At 43.6% G+C, this 19,395-nt stretch overlaps 2 protein-coding genes across 3 annotated transcripts in view; both read right to left on the bottom strand.

Moving 5' to 3' along the window:
* Positions 1-1,893: 1,893 nt before the first annotated feature.
* mdm1 (Mdm1 nuclear protein) lies at positions 1,894-14,311 on the bottom strand. 2 transcript variants are annotated; one of them, XM_073480731.1, is made up of 16 exons: positions 14,141-14,311; positions 13,337-13,436; positions 12,857-12,985; positions 12,495-12,701; positions 12,307-12,398; positions 12,051-12,188; positions 11,242-11,403; positions 10,899-11,026; positions 10,735-10,777; positions 6,082-6,314; positions 5,895-6,008; positions 4,951-5,033; positions 4,791-4,849; positions 4,430-4,688; positions 2,565-2,627; positions 1,894-2,470 (listed from the first exon to the last, which is right to left on the bottom strand). In XM_073480731.1, the coding sequence occupies exons 1-16, from the start codon at positions 14,156-14,158 to the stop codon at positions 2,361-2,363; spliced, it is 1,938 nt and encodes a 645-aa protein (XP_073336832.1). In that variant the 5' UTR covers positions 14,159-14,311; the 3' UTR covers positions 1,894-2,360. The 2 variants fall into 2 exon arrangements, with proteins under 2 accessions (XP_073336832.1, XP_073336830.1); XM_073480729.1 differs by having other exon boundaries at positions 10,735-10,822.
* A 4,570-nt stretch (positions 14,312-18,881) lies between these two features.
* The window catches only part of LOC141008499 (ras-related protein Rap-1b), an 11,179-nt gene continuing 10,665 nt past the window's right edge, over positions 18,882-19,395 (bottom strand). Inside the window, exon 8 of the mRNA XM_073480893.1 lies at positions 18,882-19,395. This exon is cut by the window's right edge and continues 116 nt beyond it. The gene's annotated coding sequence lies outside the window, so the exon portion shown is untranslated.

Raw genomic sequence — 19,395 nt, forward strand, 5'->3', positions numbered from 1 at the left:
TGTGTGTGTGTGTGTGTGTGTGTGTGTGTGTGTGTGTGTGTGTGTGTAGTTGCCAGGTAAGGAAGTGGTGACGATGTTTGTTCTTCTTCCACTTCGACCTCTGACATCAGCGCTCTCGTGGCTCATAAAGAAACATGTAAAGAAAGAGGAGCCGGGAACGTTTCCGGAGTTTCACTGTGAGTTCATTAAGACGATCTGAGGAACTGCAGGTAACTTTACTTGAGTATTTCTATTTTCTGCCACTTTATAGTTCAACTCCGACATTTCTTTTGCTACTGGTACTTTTACTTAAAGGAATAGTTCACCCAAAAACGTAAATCCACTTATCATCTCCTCCTGATGATATAAAGTCAGGTGAAGTCTCGTCGTCCATAAAACATTTCTGGAGCTTCACAGTAAAACAGAGTTGCAGCCACTTCAGACGCTTTTGCCAAACTGCTGAGCATTTTGCATCAGATCTGCCTGTTTACTTGAGTTGAGCGTCCTTGAGTAGGATTCTCAATGAATGAATGAGTCCAGTGTGAACATGTTCTGAGCAGTGAACAAAAAGCGACCAACCAAAACTCAAATGCAAAACAGGTTTATGTCAAATCCTCGACGAACCCCCCAATCGTTACGTTTCCCCAGAAAACAGAACCTGAAGGACCTGAAGGGGTCGCAGGTCGGGAAACTAACAAAGTTCTGCACAAAACACAAAAAGGGTCAAAACAAACTGGTCCCTCGGTGTCTAAAAGGTGGTGGAGGGAATGAAACCCACAGCCGCCCACCGAGTCTATCAAAATGACAGATGAACAAAAAAACATTGGACCCAAAAACCAAAGCTGTGTGGTCACTGATCAGAGGGGAAACTAAACGTACAGAAACTGGCCAGAAGAAAGAAAAGTCAAACACAGAGAGCCGACTGAAGGTGTCGACTCCCTGAAACACAAGCAGCTGAGCGGAGGAGCTGCAGCCACATTATATCTGCCAGCTGACTGATTGCAGCCAGCTGAGGGAGATCACAGGTGAACCCAGCAGCTCCTGATGACCGGAGACCTGACGCCGGAGAAATCCCTGTTAACATCAGGATCTTGGAGAATCTCTGATCTGTCCGGGTGATTAGTAACGTCTGTCGTTCCAGTTTGACAGGGATGGATTATTTTACTCCTCTTTCAAACCGTCTGTCTCCTCCGGACATGTTTTATTCAGGAGGAAGAAACGTTTTACAAAGAAATGTGTCCCTGAATTTATTTTTTTCTTCACTCAGTTTTGCAGATTAAGAATCCTGAAAAAATAATTAATTCCAAAACTTCCGAAACTTTTGAATTTTTTCCTCCAGTTGGTTTCACACAATGATTTCCCAGGAGAAAAATAATCCTCCTGGGAAAAACGAATCATTGTGATTCAGACATGAGAAACAAAATTCTCTCTTTTTTTCCCCACTCAGTTTCACACGAGACTTTTTTCCTGCCAAAACTTTTTGGGGGAATTTTTGAAAAACAAAAGGGAAACTTTTATCCTCCCCAAAAAAAAATGTTTGTCACTTTCACACAAAACGTTTTTCCTCTTCGCAAAATATCACTCTTCCACACATGAAAAAAAAATCCTGAATCCTCCACCATCCCGTGTGAAACAGAGCAACTTTTTGTTAGTAGTTTTTTTCCAGGATAAACTTTTTCTTTCATGTGTGAAACAAAGCTGGAGGAGAAACAAAGCAGGGAACACGACTGAGTTTAAATAACGTTTCTCATGAAAAAGATTTTTTTCACTCAGTTTTGCACATTTTTACACTTTGAATAATGATTTTTTTTTCTCCTGGGAAAAAAAAAAATCACTGTTTCACACATGAAAACAAAAAAAGGCCCCGCAGGGCTTCCATAGATGTTTTTCTACTTCTGATGAAAAGCCTGGAGGCAGATTTCTTCAGGTTTATTCTTATGTTCGCAGTTGTGACATTAACAAACACTTTCTGATATCACATCGCAGCACTTTGTGGAAAATACACCAAACTTTCCTCTAAAATTTCTTCTGAACAGGAAACAAACGTCAGCTGAGGAAGAGGTCAAAGGTCAACTTCTGCTTCTCTGCAGCCGACCACATCAGATTTTTTCATTTTTTTATTTCAAAGTGTCACTTTTTTTATGATTCCTGTCAGTTTGATGATGATTTTGATCTCAGCGATCACAGCGAGCGACTGAATATAAACATGACTACATTTATAAAAACCTCATTATAAATTCATCTATAAAAATAAACGACACTATTTAAATTAATCTATAAAAATACATCAGTCTTCTCACACTAATTATTGTACAACAACGATAAAGCAAACAACACGCTGGTTTCCATGGCGACAGCGGGGACGTGGTCGGGGTCAGAGGTCATCTCTTCACCCAGAAGTTCTCTCGCCTCTTCTGAGCGCGCTCCAACACGGCGGACGCCATGGAGCAGGAAGCAGCCGAACGCCACGACATCACAGACAGACGGTCGTCTAGGCAACGAGGGGGGACAGATTTTAAAGGTTTAATGACGTGAAGTTACGTTTGTTTTTCATCTAATGTTTGAGAAGTGTTTTATGTGTTCACCTTCATCCGAGCCGCAGCCTCCACCTGAACACTGACGCTCCCTGAACCTCAGACCCAGCTCACCTGAGGAGACAGGAGACAGGTACAGGAGACAGGTACAGGAGACAGGTACAGGAGACAGGAGACAGGTACAGGAGACAGGTACAGGAGACAGGAGACAGGAGACAGGTACAGGAGACAGGTACAGGAGACAGAGACAGGTACAGGAGACAGGTACAGGAGACAGGAGACAGGAGACAGGAGACAGGTACAGGAGACAGGAGACAGGTACAGGAGACAGAGACAGGTACAGGAGACAGGTACAGGAGACAGGAGACAGGTACAGGAGACAGGTACAGGAGACAGGAGACAGGAGACAGGTACAGGAGACAGGTACAGGAGACAGAGACAGGTACAGGAGACAGGAGACAGGAGACAGGAGACAGGTACAGGAGACAGGAGACAGGTACAGGAGACAAGAGACAGGAGACAGGAGACAGGTACAGGAGACAGGAGACAGGAGACAGGTACAGGAGACAAGAGACAGGAGACAGGAGACAGGTACAGGAGACAGGAGACAGGAGACAGGTACAGGAGACAAGAGACAGGAGACAGGAGACAGGTACAGGAGACAGGTACAGGAGACAGGAGACAGGAGACAGGTACAGGAGACAAGAGACAGGAGACAGGAGACAGGTACAGGAGACAGGAGACAGGAGACAGGTACAGGAGACAAGAGACAGGAGACAGGAGACAGGTACAGGAGACAGGTACAGGAGACAGGAGACAGGTACAGGAGACAAGAGACAGGAGACAGGAGACAGGTACAGGAGACAAGAGACAGGAGACAGGAGACAGGTACAGGAGACAGGTACAGGAGACAGGTACAGGAGACAAGAGACAGGAGACAGGAGACAGGTACAGGAGACAGGAGACAGGAGACAGGAGACAGGAGACAGGTACAGGAGACAGGAGACAGGAGACAGGTACAGGAGACAGGAGACAGGATCAGTGATGATCAGCAGTTTACTTCACACACACAGAGACAAAGTCACAGTTCTTAGTTGTTGTTGTTGTTGTTGTTGTTGTTGTTGTTGTGCATGTTCAGGTTCTGTGTTTGACTGAATTTGTGTTTTTATATTTTTAATGATTCTTTGTTTCTAACTGTCAAATCAAAGCTCAGTGTCAGACACAGAGCTGTACTGTCTGTGTTTCTGTTCGTTGTTCTGGACACTAATAAAGTTTTATTTAAACGTTTGTGTTGTGTTTACAAATTAAAAATAATAAAAATATATCAACAATCATACAGATAAAACACAAAAAACATAAATAACTCCATCAGTGACCTAATTAGCAACAATTACATAAAATCTGTGAGTAATATAAATTCATACAACTCAGTATTACAGATAATTTATTGACTTAATAACTAAATATTAAGATTTTGTCAATTTTAATGACAGTGACACAAGATTTAATTGACTTTAATGAATTAAACGTATAACTTAAATATAATTAAGTAACATGAACTCACTACTGCTTCATATTTTAGCAGTAAAATTTACTTAAAAGTAAAAGTGTGAATAGTTGCGAGGATTTGATCAATTATGAGTTATTTTTTCAGGGTAGCAGCAAAATCAATATCAGTAAGAGTTTATAAATTCATCATCAGCGATTAAATTGTTCCCGACTATTTTGATAACTGATTTTCTCATTTTTTAAAACAAAAGGCCAAATATTTGCAGATTTTCTGTGATTTTAGACGTCATTTTATTTTATGATACAATTTAAAACCAGATGATCGATCAGATTAATCAATAATGAATTATTGTTGCAGTCCAGTTATAACTAATGATTTATAATAACTAATATCAGCGCTGACTCACCGTTGTGCTGGAAGTCGGGGTGTCTCAGGGAGCCGTGGATACCGTGTGGGGGCGGGGCTATGAGGGGCGGGGCTACAGGGGATGGAGGCGATTGCTTCGTCCTGATTGGTTTAGAGCCAGGATTGCTGCCAGCTCGTTTGTGGTTGGGGGAGGGAGAGAGGTGGGTGAAGTTATTCTCTGGCCACGCCTCTTTCTGTTTGACTGGCACGTCGACTGCGGGCTCCGCCCCCGCTGCCATGGAAACAGCTGAGCCAGACCTCTGAAGCATAAACAGTCACCTCATTAACATAAATTATATTAAAGTAAATTAAATTAAATTAAATTAAATTAAATTAAATTAAATGTGTGATGATAGTTTCACCTGTTTGGACGGAGAAGATTCCTCACCGCTCTTCACTTTTCCCACGAGTATAGCGCCTCCTGGAGGACAAACGGAGGTCAGAAGTAACTAAGTACATTTACTCGAGTACTGTACCACATGTTTGAAGTACCTGTACTTTACTTGAGTATTTTTATTGTACCGGCAGCAGGAGTGGTGAGGTCGTGGTGAGTTCTCTGAACAGGCAGCAGCTTCAGCCTCGGAGTCGGTAACCTCCCCTCCTCCCTGCACGCACACACACACACACACACACACACACACACACACACACACACACACACACACACACACACACACGCACACACACACACACACACACGCACACACACAGTGTCAGTTCCTGAGAAGCGGTGCGGCTGCATGAACCTTTGATGCGAGTCGAGCAGGATGACTCAGTTTCAGGTCGAATAAAAGATTTTTGTTTTCACCAGAAATCAAATGAAATCAAACGGAAGCTGCTCAGACTTCATCAGGCTGATCTCACACTGATCTCACACTGATCTCACACTGATCTCACACTGATCTCACACTGATCTCAGGCTGATCTCACACTGATCTCAGGCTGATCTCACACTGATCTCACACTGATCTCAGGCTGATCTCACACTGATCTCAGGCTGATCTCACACTGATCTCAGGCTGATCTCACACTGATCTCAGGCTGATCTCACACTGATCTCACACCGTGTCGTACAATGAATCCACATGATCGCTGTCGCAGGTTAAAGGAGATTTTATTGTCTCAATGTTTCCTGTCAGGTTCACTTTGTGTCCCACTGGTTGGAAATGGATTCAGATATATTCAGGTCGACCATCAGTCATTCATAAACTCACAGCTGATGAGAACGATCGTAATCATCACTTCACTGATTCATTAGACGTCCTGATGCTGGATCTGTGTTTTTCTGTCTATACATTTAAGGAAATAAGCGAATAAGATGAGCAGATTAATCGTGTATTTTGTAGTTTTGACAACAATTCACCTGAAATCTGATCCATTCTTCAGATAAATCAGGTTATAGTTCCTCTTTTAATCACGCTGTGTGTTCGTGGCTCAACCTGTTAAAGTGAGTCAGAAACACTTACTCGTCTGGATCGTCTTCTTCTCCTCCCCAGGCGGTTCTCCTCTCAGCAGGAGGTCCTGGAGGTGTTAGTTTTGCTCCTCCTGACCCCAGAACAGACGACCTCCTGCTGGAGCGACTGACACAGACAGACGTTTAGAAATCAGCTCAGGTTTACTGATGACGTTCTCTCCCGTCACCACGTCTCTCACCTGGCCAGGTCCAGAGCCTCCAACCGGGAGGAGGCGCTGCTGCGGCTGTCTGCATCGCCACAGAGGTCAAAGGTCAGGCGAGGGGTCGGGGGGTCGGTGGCCGAGTCTGTGGTGTCTGTCGGCTCCCACAGAGCGTTGTGCTCGGACAGCAGCTGGCTCAGGTGATCTCTGGAGAAATTAGCTCCCCAGGCTCGATGACGATACGACAAGGCCTGCTGCCTCAGCTCCTTCACCTGGACGGGACACACACAGAGTCACTGACCCAGTTCTGCAGTCTCAGAACCAAGTATGGACGGAGGGACAGGCCCTCAACTCAACAGGAAGTTCGTTATTTTACTTTGGCAGCAACTTCCATCAAAATCCGGACTCTTTCTCTGAGTCAGACCTCTAACAATAACCCAGAGAACATGTCTGAAGCTGAAGACGTACGTAAGACGTGGAAGATGATGAAGATGGTTTTATACAACGTGTCAACAGTTCATCTGTAAATAGATTAGTTGTACTATCAACACTGACAGATCTTAAGCTGCAGCGCTAATAAATATTTCTGCAGGCGTGCTGATGCTTCACCCAGCTGACATAAATTAGCTGTCAGTTCTCACAAAGGAAATCAGCAACGTGACGGCAACAGAAACAAAATGTTTATCTGATGCTCCGCCGCTGCATTTTAAACAGATGACGACTGCGAAAGTGTGAAAATCTGTCAGTTTCTAAACTCCTCTTTGAAAAGTCAAATATCTGCTCGACGGCCTGAAGCAGCCGGAGGACAGAAACGTGCAGAAACCTCGCCGGCTGGTGAAGATGACTGAGAATAAACCAGTAAAAAACACGGAGAGGAAATGCTGAACGACAAGACTGAAGGGGAGTTCTGAGAAGTGATAAAGAGGTGAAACCACATTTTATTCATCTGTCGCTCTCAAATCAAGTCTGAGACAAAACTGATTCAAATTGCAGGCAGATTGTTAGATTATGCTTTTCAAACGTTCTGACCACAAACCTGAAGTTTTAAAAGAACTCAAACTATAAAACAAACAGATCCACAGTAAGATGTTCAACCCAAAGCTGTCAGAGGTGACAAATACCTCATTACTGCACTTCAGTACATGTTTCAGGTGTCTGAACTTTCTCCTCCTCACAGCTTCAAAACGGCCTCGTTACTTTAGTTTGATGCATTTGAGGTGAATTATAAATTATTGTTATTTGTGTCATCGCACGCCGCCTTCACAACATCACAACAAAAAAGACTGATGTGGACCTATCAGAGCACATCACGCAGCGAGACGTCCTGAGGCCGGTGTGTGTCTTTCCCCTCCGACTACGTGTGTTGTATAGAGATGACTGTTGGAATAATTTATCAGAAGGACATGTTTGACGTTACGACAGACTGTTGCGTATGTTGCAGCATGTTGTGGTGCATTTGAACTGATTGGTGTGAAGAGATGACGCCAGATTAATTGACGGTAAATCAACCTGAATAAAATTATCTCCAGCGCGATCAGCTGCGACAGCTAAATGCTGCATTAAAGAGCCGATAACCTGATACATGATGATCAAAGTCATGCAGAAGCTTTCGGAAAGATCTGAGTACTTTTTTCCAGGACGGAAATCCTACTGACTCTACCTTTAACTTTAATAGTCTTTGAATTATATCAATATGACGTGAGCTTCAGTTAGCTTTGACCACAAATGTCCTTCAGAGGGAGACTTGTTACTCTGATACTCTGAGTACATGTCAGAGCCTGTACTCTATTACTTTTACTGGAGTAAAGAAGCAGAGTCAGTACTTCCACTTTTACCAGAGTCTGTTTGTACACCAGTATCTGAACTTCTGCTGGAGGACAGATGTGAGGACTTTAAAGCTCTGGAAGCTGCACAGACATGATCTGAACAGAAGGTTCAGTTTGTGTTCAGACTGTTTGCAGCTTCATTTAAAGAAAGGAGACAGAAACAATCGTGTTCCTCCGACTGTGTTTCTTTCTGCCGCGGTACAGAGACGCATCATGTGTCAGTGTTTTTTACTAGTGATGCATTCAAGTTCATAATTCTGGTGTCGTGACAACATCAGTTCAGTCGTCTCTGCTCTGATCATTTAATTTATCCGAGTTGCCAAAATTGTAGATTCTGGTAAATAACCTGACCCTGACCCCGGCCCACACCCTGGATAACCCCCGGCCCAGTTTTCACAGCTAACCTCAATACGTCTTTAATCTCAACCTCAACCCAGAGGCTGAATGGTTTTATGATTTCCTCTGAACACACTGACGTCAGCTTCTCTCCACACACTGAAACTCTTCATGGGCCAGAGTCACCGCAGGGATGGAAAGTTAACCGGACGGTTACACGTCGCCCACACGTTCATTCACTTCTCTTACCGACAAGAGATCGTGCACAATTAAAAATCTGCAGCATCGTTAGTTTGAACGCAGTTCATCTCGTGTTGTGCAAGAACAAAACATCTGAATAAAATCAAACCGTCCTGCCGTCAGTCGTCCTACGTGGAGGTTATAATGTTTTTACCACTTTACATGAATGAGGGTGGAGGTTTGGTTTTAGAAGTCGGAGCTCTGAAGTGTGAAGTCGTGCAGATACACAATCAACTGAGTTCATGCTAATTATTCACAAACATCTACACAGCGTAGTTATCCTGTGCAAACGTCTCTGTACAGTTATATTCACTCTTCTTCTGTTATTTTGTTGTTTCGTTTTCTATTTTATTGTCTTGTTTCATCTTCATCCGTCACTCAGTCAGTTTTTACCTTCTGACTCGTGAACTAGATGGAGGAAAGTTATCACTGCTACATATTTGTGTTCAGCGAGGACAGAAAAGCAAACCCCCAATGACTTTAAAGGAACAGTTCACCCAAAAAGAAAAATCCCATCATCTCCTCCCCCCGTGCTGATGGAAAGTCAGTGAAGTCTCGCAGTCCACAAAACAGCCTTCTGCTAAACAACTGAAGCAGCTGGAGACTAAAACATCAGATGTCTCCATGCAGCTCGCCTGCTGTGATCACAGTCTGCAGGAGAGAAGAGATCTGAACTGATCTGAGGAGACGTTACTGAAGATGCACGGTCGAGCTCGTGCGAACACTTCAGACGAGGTGCACGTTAACACTTAGCTCAGCAGCTCCAGTGAAGATTTCAGCTTTAAATAAGGTCTTTTCAAACTTCACCTGACTTTGCTTCAGCTGAAATCTGCAGATTTCGTGTAGAAAAGTGAAAAAGTACCTGATCATGAAAAAACATTTGCCCCCCTCCTCACAACACTTTCCACAAGACTGGTGGGAAGCTACCTGTGAGTCTGTGACTAACAGAGAGACGTTTCCCTGAAGTGAAGCTCTGTGGTTTCACTGCTGACACTCAGCACCCGGGTTTTCCATCAGCAACACACACACAGACACACACAGACACACACACACACACACACAGACACACACACGCACACACACACACAAAGTTAAGCTAGCACTGCACAAATCCCTCAACTGCCCCTGCAATGAAACTAATGAGGGTCCGGCTGGTCGGTTCTGATGCAGGTGGATGAAGTTCTGCAGAGTTTAATTTCAGCTGCAGAGTAAAAACAGTGAAACCTTCAGTGAAGGTGATGATGAAAACGAGCCGTCGACAAATCTCATGCAAAGTTACGAAGCGTCACAATTTAGATTCTACATCGAAAAGCAATCGCAAGGAGCTTCTTCAAAGACGACACAGCTAGGTTAGCATTAGCCTGCAACTAGCTTAGCCTGCAGCTAGCTTAGCCTGCAGCTAGCTTAGCCTGCAGCGTCACTTCCAGACTCTTCTCCTGCGCGATGAAGACGATCAGCTGACTGGTGCTGGAGGAAACTCTGTTGGACATGTTGGTTTATTTTCTTTTTCAGAGATCCTCTATTGGTTTCTTTGTGGAGAGGGTTCACTCTGAACAGATTTGAGAAACTGAACTTTGTAAAAAAAACTGAATTTCTGTCTTTTGTTGTTTAGGCCGGAGTTTGTCGTTCTATTTTTGGAGAATATTATTTGAACTTGTCTAAAAGTCACCCAGGTAAAGTCAAGCTGTTGTTGCAAAGAAGAGTTTGGACATAAAACCAGTGATCAGCTGATCTTTACTGATCCAGATGTGACGGTCTGACAGTGGCAGAGCCGTCAGTGCTGGAAAAACATGCTTCATCCCAAAATCAAAAACAATTTGGGATGTGAAGAATCGTGACAGCAGAAAAGACGCAAACCAACAATGAATGTGTCCAATAACAAGTACAAGTCGTGTGTGTGTGTGTGTGTGTGTGTGTGTGTGTGTGTGTGTGTGTGTGTGTGAGCTCCAAAAACTAAGAACACACACACATTGTAACACATTTGAACTATTTTGAGAGCGAGACGCCATCATGCTGCTGTGAACACTGTGTTTGAGTAGCTTGTTAGCTAATGACAACAATCCAAACTGAACATTATTAAGTTGTCTGAACGTGTGTTTTCTCTCTTTAATGACGCTCGGCTAACAGTTTCCACCTGCTTCCAGTCTTCATGCTAAGCTAGGCTACACATGACCTGGGCCTTCCTCTGTGCTGACATGTAACTCATCATCTGACCTGCAGCTTGATTCATAAAGACAGTGAGTGGCCCCGCCCCCCATCGTGATGCATGTTTAACAGGACTGGACCTCACCTGAGGGACGGCGCCGTCTGCAGCTCCGCCTTCCTCCAGGATCCTGTTGAGAGGAGAACGAAAGCTGGACTGATACTCTGTCAACATCCTGTCAGACAGACAGACGACGCCGTGAACGCAATGATTCACAAAACACAAACACACAAACACACACAGAAACATACCTGTGTCCTCTGTGCACCTGCGGAGGAGGAGGAGGAGGAGGGGGCGTGGCTTCATCTCTCTGAGGGGTGGGGACATCGTGTAGGGGGAGGGGCCTCTTCTCTGACTCCTCTCTTCTGTTTTTGTTGGTCTGGAGATGAGAACAGCTGAGTCAGGACTTTTATTGTGAAGGAGCAGCAGAACTATGCTGTCACCCATACAGTGTGTGTGTGTGTGTGTGTGTGTGTGTGTGTGTGCGTGTGTGTGTGTGTGTGTGTGTGTGTGTGTGTGTGTGTGTGTGTGTGTGTGTGTGTGTGTGTGTGTGAGTGCATGTGTGTGTGTGTGTGTGCGTGTGTGTGTGTGTACCATGTGTGTGTGGAACAGCGGGACCCTCTGATGTTCCAGGTGTTTCCGGAGGCGGGGCCCGGTGGGCGGGACCAGAACCTGGAAGCTCCGCCTATACTCTGTTTCCACGGGAACGGGGTTCTTCTTAAAGGGGGGCACAGATCTGCTGCTGGAGTGGAGCAGCTGCACGGGGGTCAAAGGTCACCGATACACCAATCAACATCATCAGAGAGTCATTAAACAGTTTGATCAGTAACTCAACAAGCAGCTCACGCCTCAGTTATTCTTCAGGTAACTTTAACCAGCACAGAGACAGTCTACTGCCACCCAGTGGACGCACAGCTGAACTACAGGTCTGTTACAGCAGCAGTACAGTGTCAGCAGTAGTGTTGGACCCCTGTATGAACTGTACTCGAGTAAAAGTCTTTAAGTATCTGATACTACATGTGTGTACAGTATAAACTGAATACTATGAGTCAACCAAGTACATTTTACACATTATCAGCTGAGTATCTGATCCAGCGATCAGCATTTTTCTGATTATTGGAAACTGTTATTTTTTTATTTTTTAATCTTAAAATAAATTAATATTAAAACAACTGCTGTAGTTCTGATGCAGCTGTAATCCACAAAGTAACTAGTAACTAAACTTATCAAATAAATGTAGTGGAGAGGAAGTATGAAGTAGCAGAAAATGGAAATACACAAATAAAGTACCTCAAACGTGTACTTAAGTACAGTACTTGAGTAAATTTACTTAGTTACGTTCCACAGCTGTCAGACAGTCAGGAGGAGTGTTGTAGTGTCTGTGTGTTTAGCTGGTCGTGTACCTGCTGTGCAGTCAGTATCGGTGACGCAGCAGCTGCAGGTTTCTTCCAGCTGAACTGTCTGTTGTACTCTGACCTCTGACTTCCTGACCTTTGACCTCCAGACTTCAGCCCCGCCCTCCATCGCAGAGCATGTTGAACCTGCAACACACATGAAGGCAACGCTGTCAGCTCATGTTTTTAATTCATGTATATTTTACAGAGAGACACACCTGAGCTGCAGGTGCTCACTTGTTTTATAGACTACATTTCGGCTCACCTCATTGGCCGAGGGCTGCTGTCCATCAGGTGCTGCCGTCACAGGTCGGCTGAGCTGTGGTTGGCTGTCAGTGTTGGAGGGGTGGAGCTTCGCTGAGGAGACAGAAACAAGTGGTGTGAGACAAAACAAAGACAATTAAAAGATGTGAGAGAAGATAATGAAAGCAGAGTTATGTGAAGTGTGTGTACCAGACTTCCCAGCAGCTCCTGGTTCTGCTGGAGGTCCTGGGTCTGCAGCAGGTCGAGGTCCTGCTGGAGGTCCTGGGTCTGCAGCAGGTCGAGGTCCTGCTGGAGGTCCTGGGTCTGCAGCAGGTCGTGGTCCTGCTGGAGTTTCAGGGTTTCCTCTCTCTCCAGGAGGTGTTGCAGGCTTCCTGTGAGCTGAGCGACTTCTGGAGGCTGCAAATAAAGAAGTGGAGAAGACGAGGACATTTAAAGATCAGCTTACTAGATACAGGTGCATTAAAAACAGGTGTGTCTCATTCAGCACCTCCGTTTTTACTCTAATGTCTCTCTGAGGAAATTCTTATGAGTTTGTGATGGAGACTTCCTACCAGCAGGTGGTGCTGTTCCGTGTGCAGGAGGTTTGGGCTCAGGTGGACACAGCAGAAAGCTGCAGGACTGAGCAAGACCACCAGACCCGATCCTCCGCCGACGCTGGAGACCTGGTTCTCTGCTGATACCTGAGAGAAAAACATGTGAAAGAAACGAGCTGAAAGGTTCGACTGTCAGAATAATAACGATCACATTCTCTGTTTTTCTTCTCTTTTTTGTGGATCAAGTGTTCGAACATCATCTCAGACCTTCAGGTTTGTATTAGTGTGGTGCTGAACTCATGTCACAGCAGAACAGTTCAACTCAATGTTGAGATGTTGCTGAGTCAAATTCTCAACATGTTATACTGATAAAAATCCCCAACAGGTTAGTTTTAGCCATTTTCTGGTTCCTTGTGGAGGGAAGTCAGAAAAATACAAAGACAGAGGGGCTGTAACTGGATCATGTTCAGACTGAAGAGCTCATATCCGGGTTCTCACCCATCTGATCGGAGCGCAGGCCAGCAGATGGAGCGCAGCGCTGAGGAGACACACTTCTGGACCGGGACACCCTGTAGCTCTTCTGATATTCACTCCGACACTGAAACAAATACACAAACACACAAAGATCACAGTGACCGGCGGCTCTTTACAAATCCAACAAATGTTGTCCGATATAAAATGTTTTTTAAGAGGTTGTAATGCAGAATATGATGCATGGGGCAGTTTGTACTTAGTTAAAACCCTGAAGAAGTTAATTGTTAAACTGTCAAATATCCTCATTCTGTCACAAGTGCAAACAATATGTGTTTATCAGCTGATATATTGATACTGGATTGTTTTGTTGGGCTGCACTGGAGATTAATCACCAGCTGCAGCTCTGAATATCATAAATAATAGCACATTTCCTTGATTAGCCAAATGCTAATCAATATGGATCATATTACAAATCGATCATTATGTTGATGCTAACATTGTACACAGAGTGGAACAGACGGAGCTGGTTTATTGTGACATCATGTGTAAACAGAGTCAGTCAGCTGGATGTTAGCTCAGACACACAGTCACTGTGAACCTGATTAGCAGGATTAGCTCATTAAATCAGATTACATCACATTACTCCTGACTCATCGGGTTCGCGCAGGGTTCCGTCTGGTCCGCCGGGTCCACCAGAGCTGCACCTGTCGGTACTTTAGTCTCCAGCTGCCTGTTCGTGAACATTTCAGTCAGCAGTCTGTGAAGCTACGTCCGCTAGCATCGGTTTGTTTGGCTAACCTGTTGCTAACGCTAACACCTGTTGCTCACCTTGAAGCGGACGGTCATGTCGCGCGCACCGCGGACCAAACACCGCGAGAAGTCACTCCGCGGTCATCGCGGGAGGAGCCGAGTCTGTTAACTAGCTGGTTAATACGGTGAAACTAGACTAACTAGCATGACTAGCATGCTAACAGCCGCTCCACCTGCCCTCAGCTTCAGTTACAGGAACAAGCCGCCGCCGTTGCCATGGCAGCTCAGGCGTCCTGCGCAGGCGCGTTGGCGGTCAGCGCTGTGACGTCAGCCACAGTGGACTCCTTGTGTTTATTGTTTATTTTGTCATTTTTCATCCATTTCTTCTTTTTTCCTGCGCAGAGATGGAAAGTAACTAAGTACATTTACTCAAGTACTGTGCTCGTGTACAGATTAGAGGTACTTTACTCGAGTATTTCCATTTTATGAAACTTTATACTAAATCTCAGAAGCAGATATTAAACTTTTTACAAGTTTTCAAGTACTTTTACTTCCTGATACTGATGAACTTTCTGCTTCAGGTGTGTTTTGTATGTATAATTTACTTGTAGTGGAGTATTTTCATGTTAAAGGATCTAAATACTTTTAGGTTTTGGACTGTTGGTTGAATAAAACAAGACATTTAAAGAGTCCACAGCTGGAAAAAAAATCTAATTTCTATAATTTTATACAGAAAACTAATAACTGATTAATAGAGAACATAACTGATGATGAGAATAGTTTAGCTGCAGCTGTAATTTGGGTTAAAGGTTCATTCTTGACCTTGGAAACATTCATATGACAAAGTTAGATTCATGCTTTCATCAAAATGAACTACACATGTTAATACACATACATAGCCTACATACAGAAAATCTGCCAGAATCAAACATAGATAAATACATTAGTAGCCTATCTTAATTAATGTAAAGTATATGCCATTAAATGCACCAAAAATATTACTTAAAATAAATATAGGTATTAATTAATCTATTAATTATCCCTATTTATTTACTTTCTCATTCAATTTCCATTTTATTTATTAAGTTATTCATTTTTAATCTTGTTTGTTTGCACATTTATTGAGTATTTGTTTTTGTATTCTTTTCCCTTCGCATTTTGACAAGACAATACATAAATAAATACGTAAAAAATGTAATTGTAAAAAATAAAGAAGTGCATTTATTGGCATATTCACTTATTTGTTGAATTATTTAATTATGTCATCATTTATCTGTGATGTCGGCAGCTTCAGTCCTCCTTGAATCTCTCCTGTATCCACTGCATCAAGTTTTACATTTCAATATAAAATGTTTTTGTCCAATAATGTGTTTGTGTTTCTCTCTGCAGCTTATTGATTATGAACACTTTATCAATATAAACAGGAGTTTACATGACTCGGCCACCAGAGGGCGACATCCATCCATCTGCTCCACAATGACGTCACATCGCAGGTTGCTGTTACAAAATTGCACCACTTTTATTCATTTAAGGCTTTTTAGTTTTTACTTTACATTTGGCTTCACCCCCCCTCCCCCCCCTCCCTCCCGCTGCTGCTGTGGGTTTCTGTTCTGGAAGAAAACCAGTTCAAACCGTCCGGTACCAGCTTCAAACTCCGGTTCTGGGATTTGAACCTGACACTCGACCGGCTGAACTGGTTCCTTTTACATTTCACTGGTCATCATGCCGTACAGAGAAAAGAAGCAGATTTATTTCAGGAGTATAAAATCATTTCTTCTTGTTTGAATTGTTTCAGTTTGCATCCGGCTGCAGCTGCGTTCGTCGCCTCGCCTCACTCCTGTCCTCTTAACTCGGTCCAACACAGGCAGGTCCAGGGTGTGTTTAGCCTAGCTTAGCACAAAGACTGGAAGCAGAGGGAAACTGTTAGCCCCGCTCTATAAAAAGTGACATTAAGGCCTCCGTATGCTTCAAACTGACGACTCATCAGATTGTCTGAAACAGACTCGGAGGCTCGGACACTTTCCAAAAAGACGATGTGACGTGAGTGTGGAAGTAAAACCAAGTTTCAACTCTGCACAGATACTTTCATCACTTTTCATGTGAGCGAACACAGTGAACGTCTTCCAGGAAAGACGAGATAAAGAAAGACAGATGAAGTCTACAAACTTCTGCCGTCAGACATCGTTCAGCCTTCGTCTGTTGAGACACACTGAGGCCTTTAAATCTGCCGAACACCGACAGGAAGTCACATGAAGTGACGGACGCAGCCGCAGCCGCTGTTACTGTTGAAGCCAGAAAGGTCCGAGTGCAGCCGGACAGGTGCTGATTTAATTATCTGTTCTGTCGGGGAGCTCAGGTGAGACTCACAGGTGTGTTTCCTAATGAAAGCCTGATAACACTTTATTTAAAAACGCTCATATTTGTCATTTCTGATTAATAAACACTTAATAAACTGTTTACAACACTAGAGAAGCAGTTATAAAGAGATACGAGGACAATTTACAGTGTTTAACTCGTCCTCATACTGTTTACAGGGGTGTTACACGGCTGTAATCACATAAAATGACATATTCTAAATAATAAATTAATATAAAATATGATTATTTATTAAATGTATAAATGAATAACTTAAAGTCTATTTGTTGATGAAGCTAGTGAGTGGATTTTAATTTTTTCATTTTATTTGTCTCGTGTATAAAAAGTTAACAACAGTAATAAAATTGTAATTATATATAATTAAATATGATTAACAGCATGTTGTACTGTGTTATCAGTTATTCTTAACTGTTTAAACAGCAGTTAGATACTTGGAAGTTAAAAAAGTTGATAAACAGATTAATAAACACTTAAAACGTCCTCATATTTCTTTACGATTACATCACAGTGTCACAAACTACAAATACTGATAATTAACTAGTTAATCCTAAAAGTCTTTCCTCAGAAAGCTTGAAATGTTCGCTGTCAGCACGCAGCTGCTTCCCTAAAAGTTCAGGTTATAGCGTTAGCTTTTGTTTTTGTGAGCATGCTAACGGTTGAATGCTAACAGCAGTGCCCCGCCCGGCTGCAGACGGACCTTTCACCTGGAAGCTTCTGCTCGGCATGCAAACTGTCGCAGCACCTCCTGGAGATCAGACTGACAGAAACATCAACATGCTACATGACTGAACGTACTGAGGAGAACCAGAATACTGACAGCAGTACCACGCAGTACTGCAGTACTCCCGATAGTACAACACCGTGCACAGCAGTACTCACAGAGGTCACTGGTCCGACACACTGAATCTGTGGGGATACCACTCTCACATTACAAACAGAAGACAGATATTCAAAGGCTCTCTGTGGCTGCTGCTTCACAGGCCACGCCCCCAATGCATGAGGGGGCGGGGCTTCCGCTTCAACCTCCTCTGGTTGGTCTCAGCCGTGCTACTGTCGAAAAGAAACACCGAGTTTTTTAACTTTACTGACACTGAAACCATCCGTGAGTCAGTGGTACGCCGTGCTAACACGTTAACATGTTAGCTTTGAGCTAACTGTTAGCATGAAATACGACACCAGCGCACGGATACGGAGGCCGAGTTTGAGCCTCCGTACCTGGATGGTTTAATCAGTTAAAGGAGTGCTGACCAACGAGACCAATAATTCAGTGTTTCCCTCTCAGATGTGTTGTGTTAATAACATTAATAATCAGGTAATAATATGGTTAATAATACAAAAACAACACCTGCGGGCCCTGTTCACTAAATATAACACAACCCCCCCACCCCCAACCCCCCGGGCCAAATAGGTCATTACAGAAACTGGCCTGGTTCACTGTTGTTATGCAGCTCACTTACACTCACACACACAAAAACACATACTCACACACACACACACACACACACACACACACACACACACACACACACACTGGACCAGTGTGAGTCTGCTGTCAGAAGGCAACATGTCCGCCCTGAGCAGCAGATCTGGAGTCAGCTCACCGCGCCGCTATGTTAACAAATTAGGACGCAGCTATCATTTGTTTCTTTGAGACCTTAGCATTGTTAGCATCCCCTCACAACATACCAAATATATTACATTGGCTGTTAGCCATTAAGCTAGCCCACAACAAACAGCATAAAACAGGCATGTTAGCATTATTATCTTTTTCCTAACTTTTTTGTTTGTTTCTTTGAGATCATGGCGTTATTAACATCCCCTTACAACATATCAAATACAGTATATTACATTGGCTGTTAGCATCATGCTAGCCCACAACTTATCTCATTCCTAACTGACAAGCTAACTCACAGCTAGCTGACAAGCTAACTTACAGCAGCCACCATCCATTTGTTTCAGTGTGAATGAATGTATTTTACTAGCGGCTTTGCTAACAAGGTAGCCCACAGCTGTAAGTAAACATTCTTTAAGAAAATGCCGACAAAGTGTTAGCATAGTTAGCATTCCCTTTTATCAATGCCAATGCATTTGCTGTTGAGACTAGGAGCTAGCCCTTAGCTAACAGCTGCCATCAGTTTCTTTGGAGATATGCTAATAACGCTAACATCACACAAACAGCATAATTTGCTGCTAGGCTAATAAGGCAGCCCATAACAACGTTAGCTAAGTACACTTTAACCTCTTTAAAAATATGCTAACCAAGCTAACATTAAACAAATAGCAAATTTGGATAGTTAGCATTGTTTCAGAATATTGCCAATTCACTCCTGTAGCCTTTAGCTAACTTAAATTAGCTCAAAGCTATCAGTGCAGTGAGCTGACTGTGTGACCTGCTGCGCCCCCTCACCCCCCCCACCCCCACCCCGAAAATCAAGAACAAAAATATTAAATGACTTTTATATCTTTTCACACAGAAACATAATAATAATCACTGTATATTAACCACTGTATGGATCCACAGGTTCGACCAGAGCCACACACACAAAGTCGGCCATGTTAATCAGCTGTGACATCGCCGGGGTAACCGTGGCCACAACATGGCCGACGGCAGCGTGGTCAGACTGCGTGTGTGTGTGTGTGTGGCTCAGGACTGCTGGAAAATAAGTCGAAGGAAAGAAACAAACATTCAAAATTAAAAGCAAGAAGCCACTCCCCAGCGCAAAATGGCCAAGCAGAGAGCATGATGGGAACTGTGGTTTAAATTTGAGCAGTTGTTTGGACAGCCCCCATTTCTGCAACGGCAGAATCATCATCATCTTCCTCTTCATCATCATCATCATCATCATCATCATCATCATCACCGCCGCTGCAGTCTTATGATGTTTGGTTTAATGTTTCCAAGGCAACCGTCTCCGTCAGACAGTGTGGTGAGGGGATGGCAGATGTGGTCGTCACGG

The sequence above is a fragment of the Pagrus major genome, chromosome 14 (assembly GCF_040436345.1).
Source record: "Pagrus major chromosome 14, Pma_NU_1.0".
NCBI lineage: Eukaryota > Metazoa > Chordata > Actinopteri > Spariformes > Sparidae > Pagrus > Pagrus major.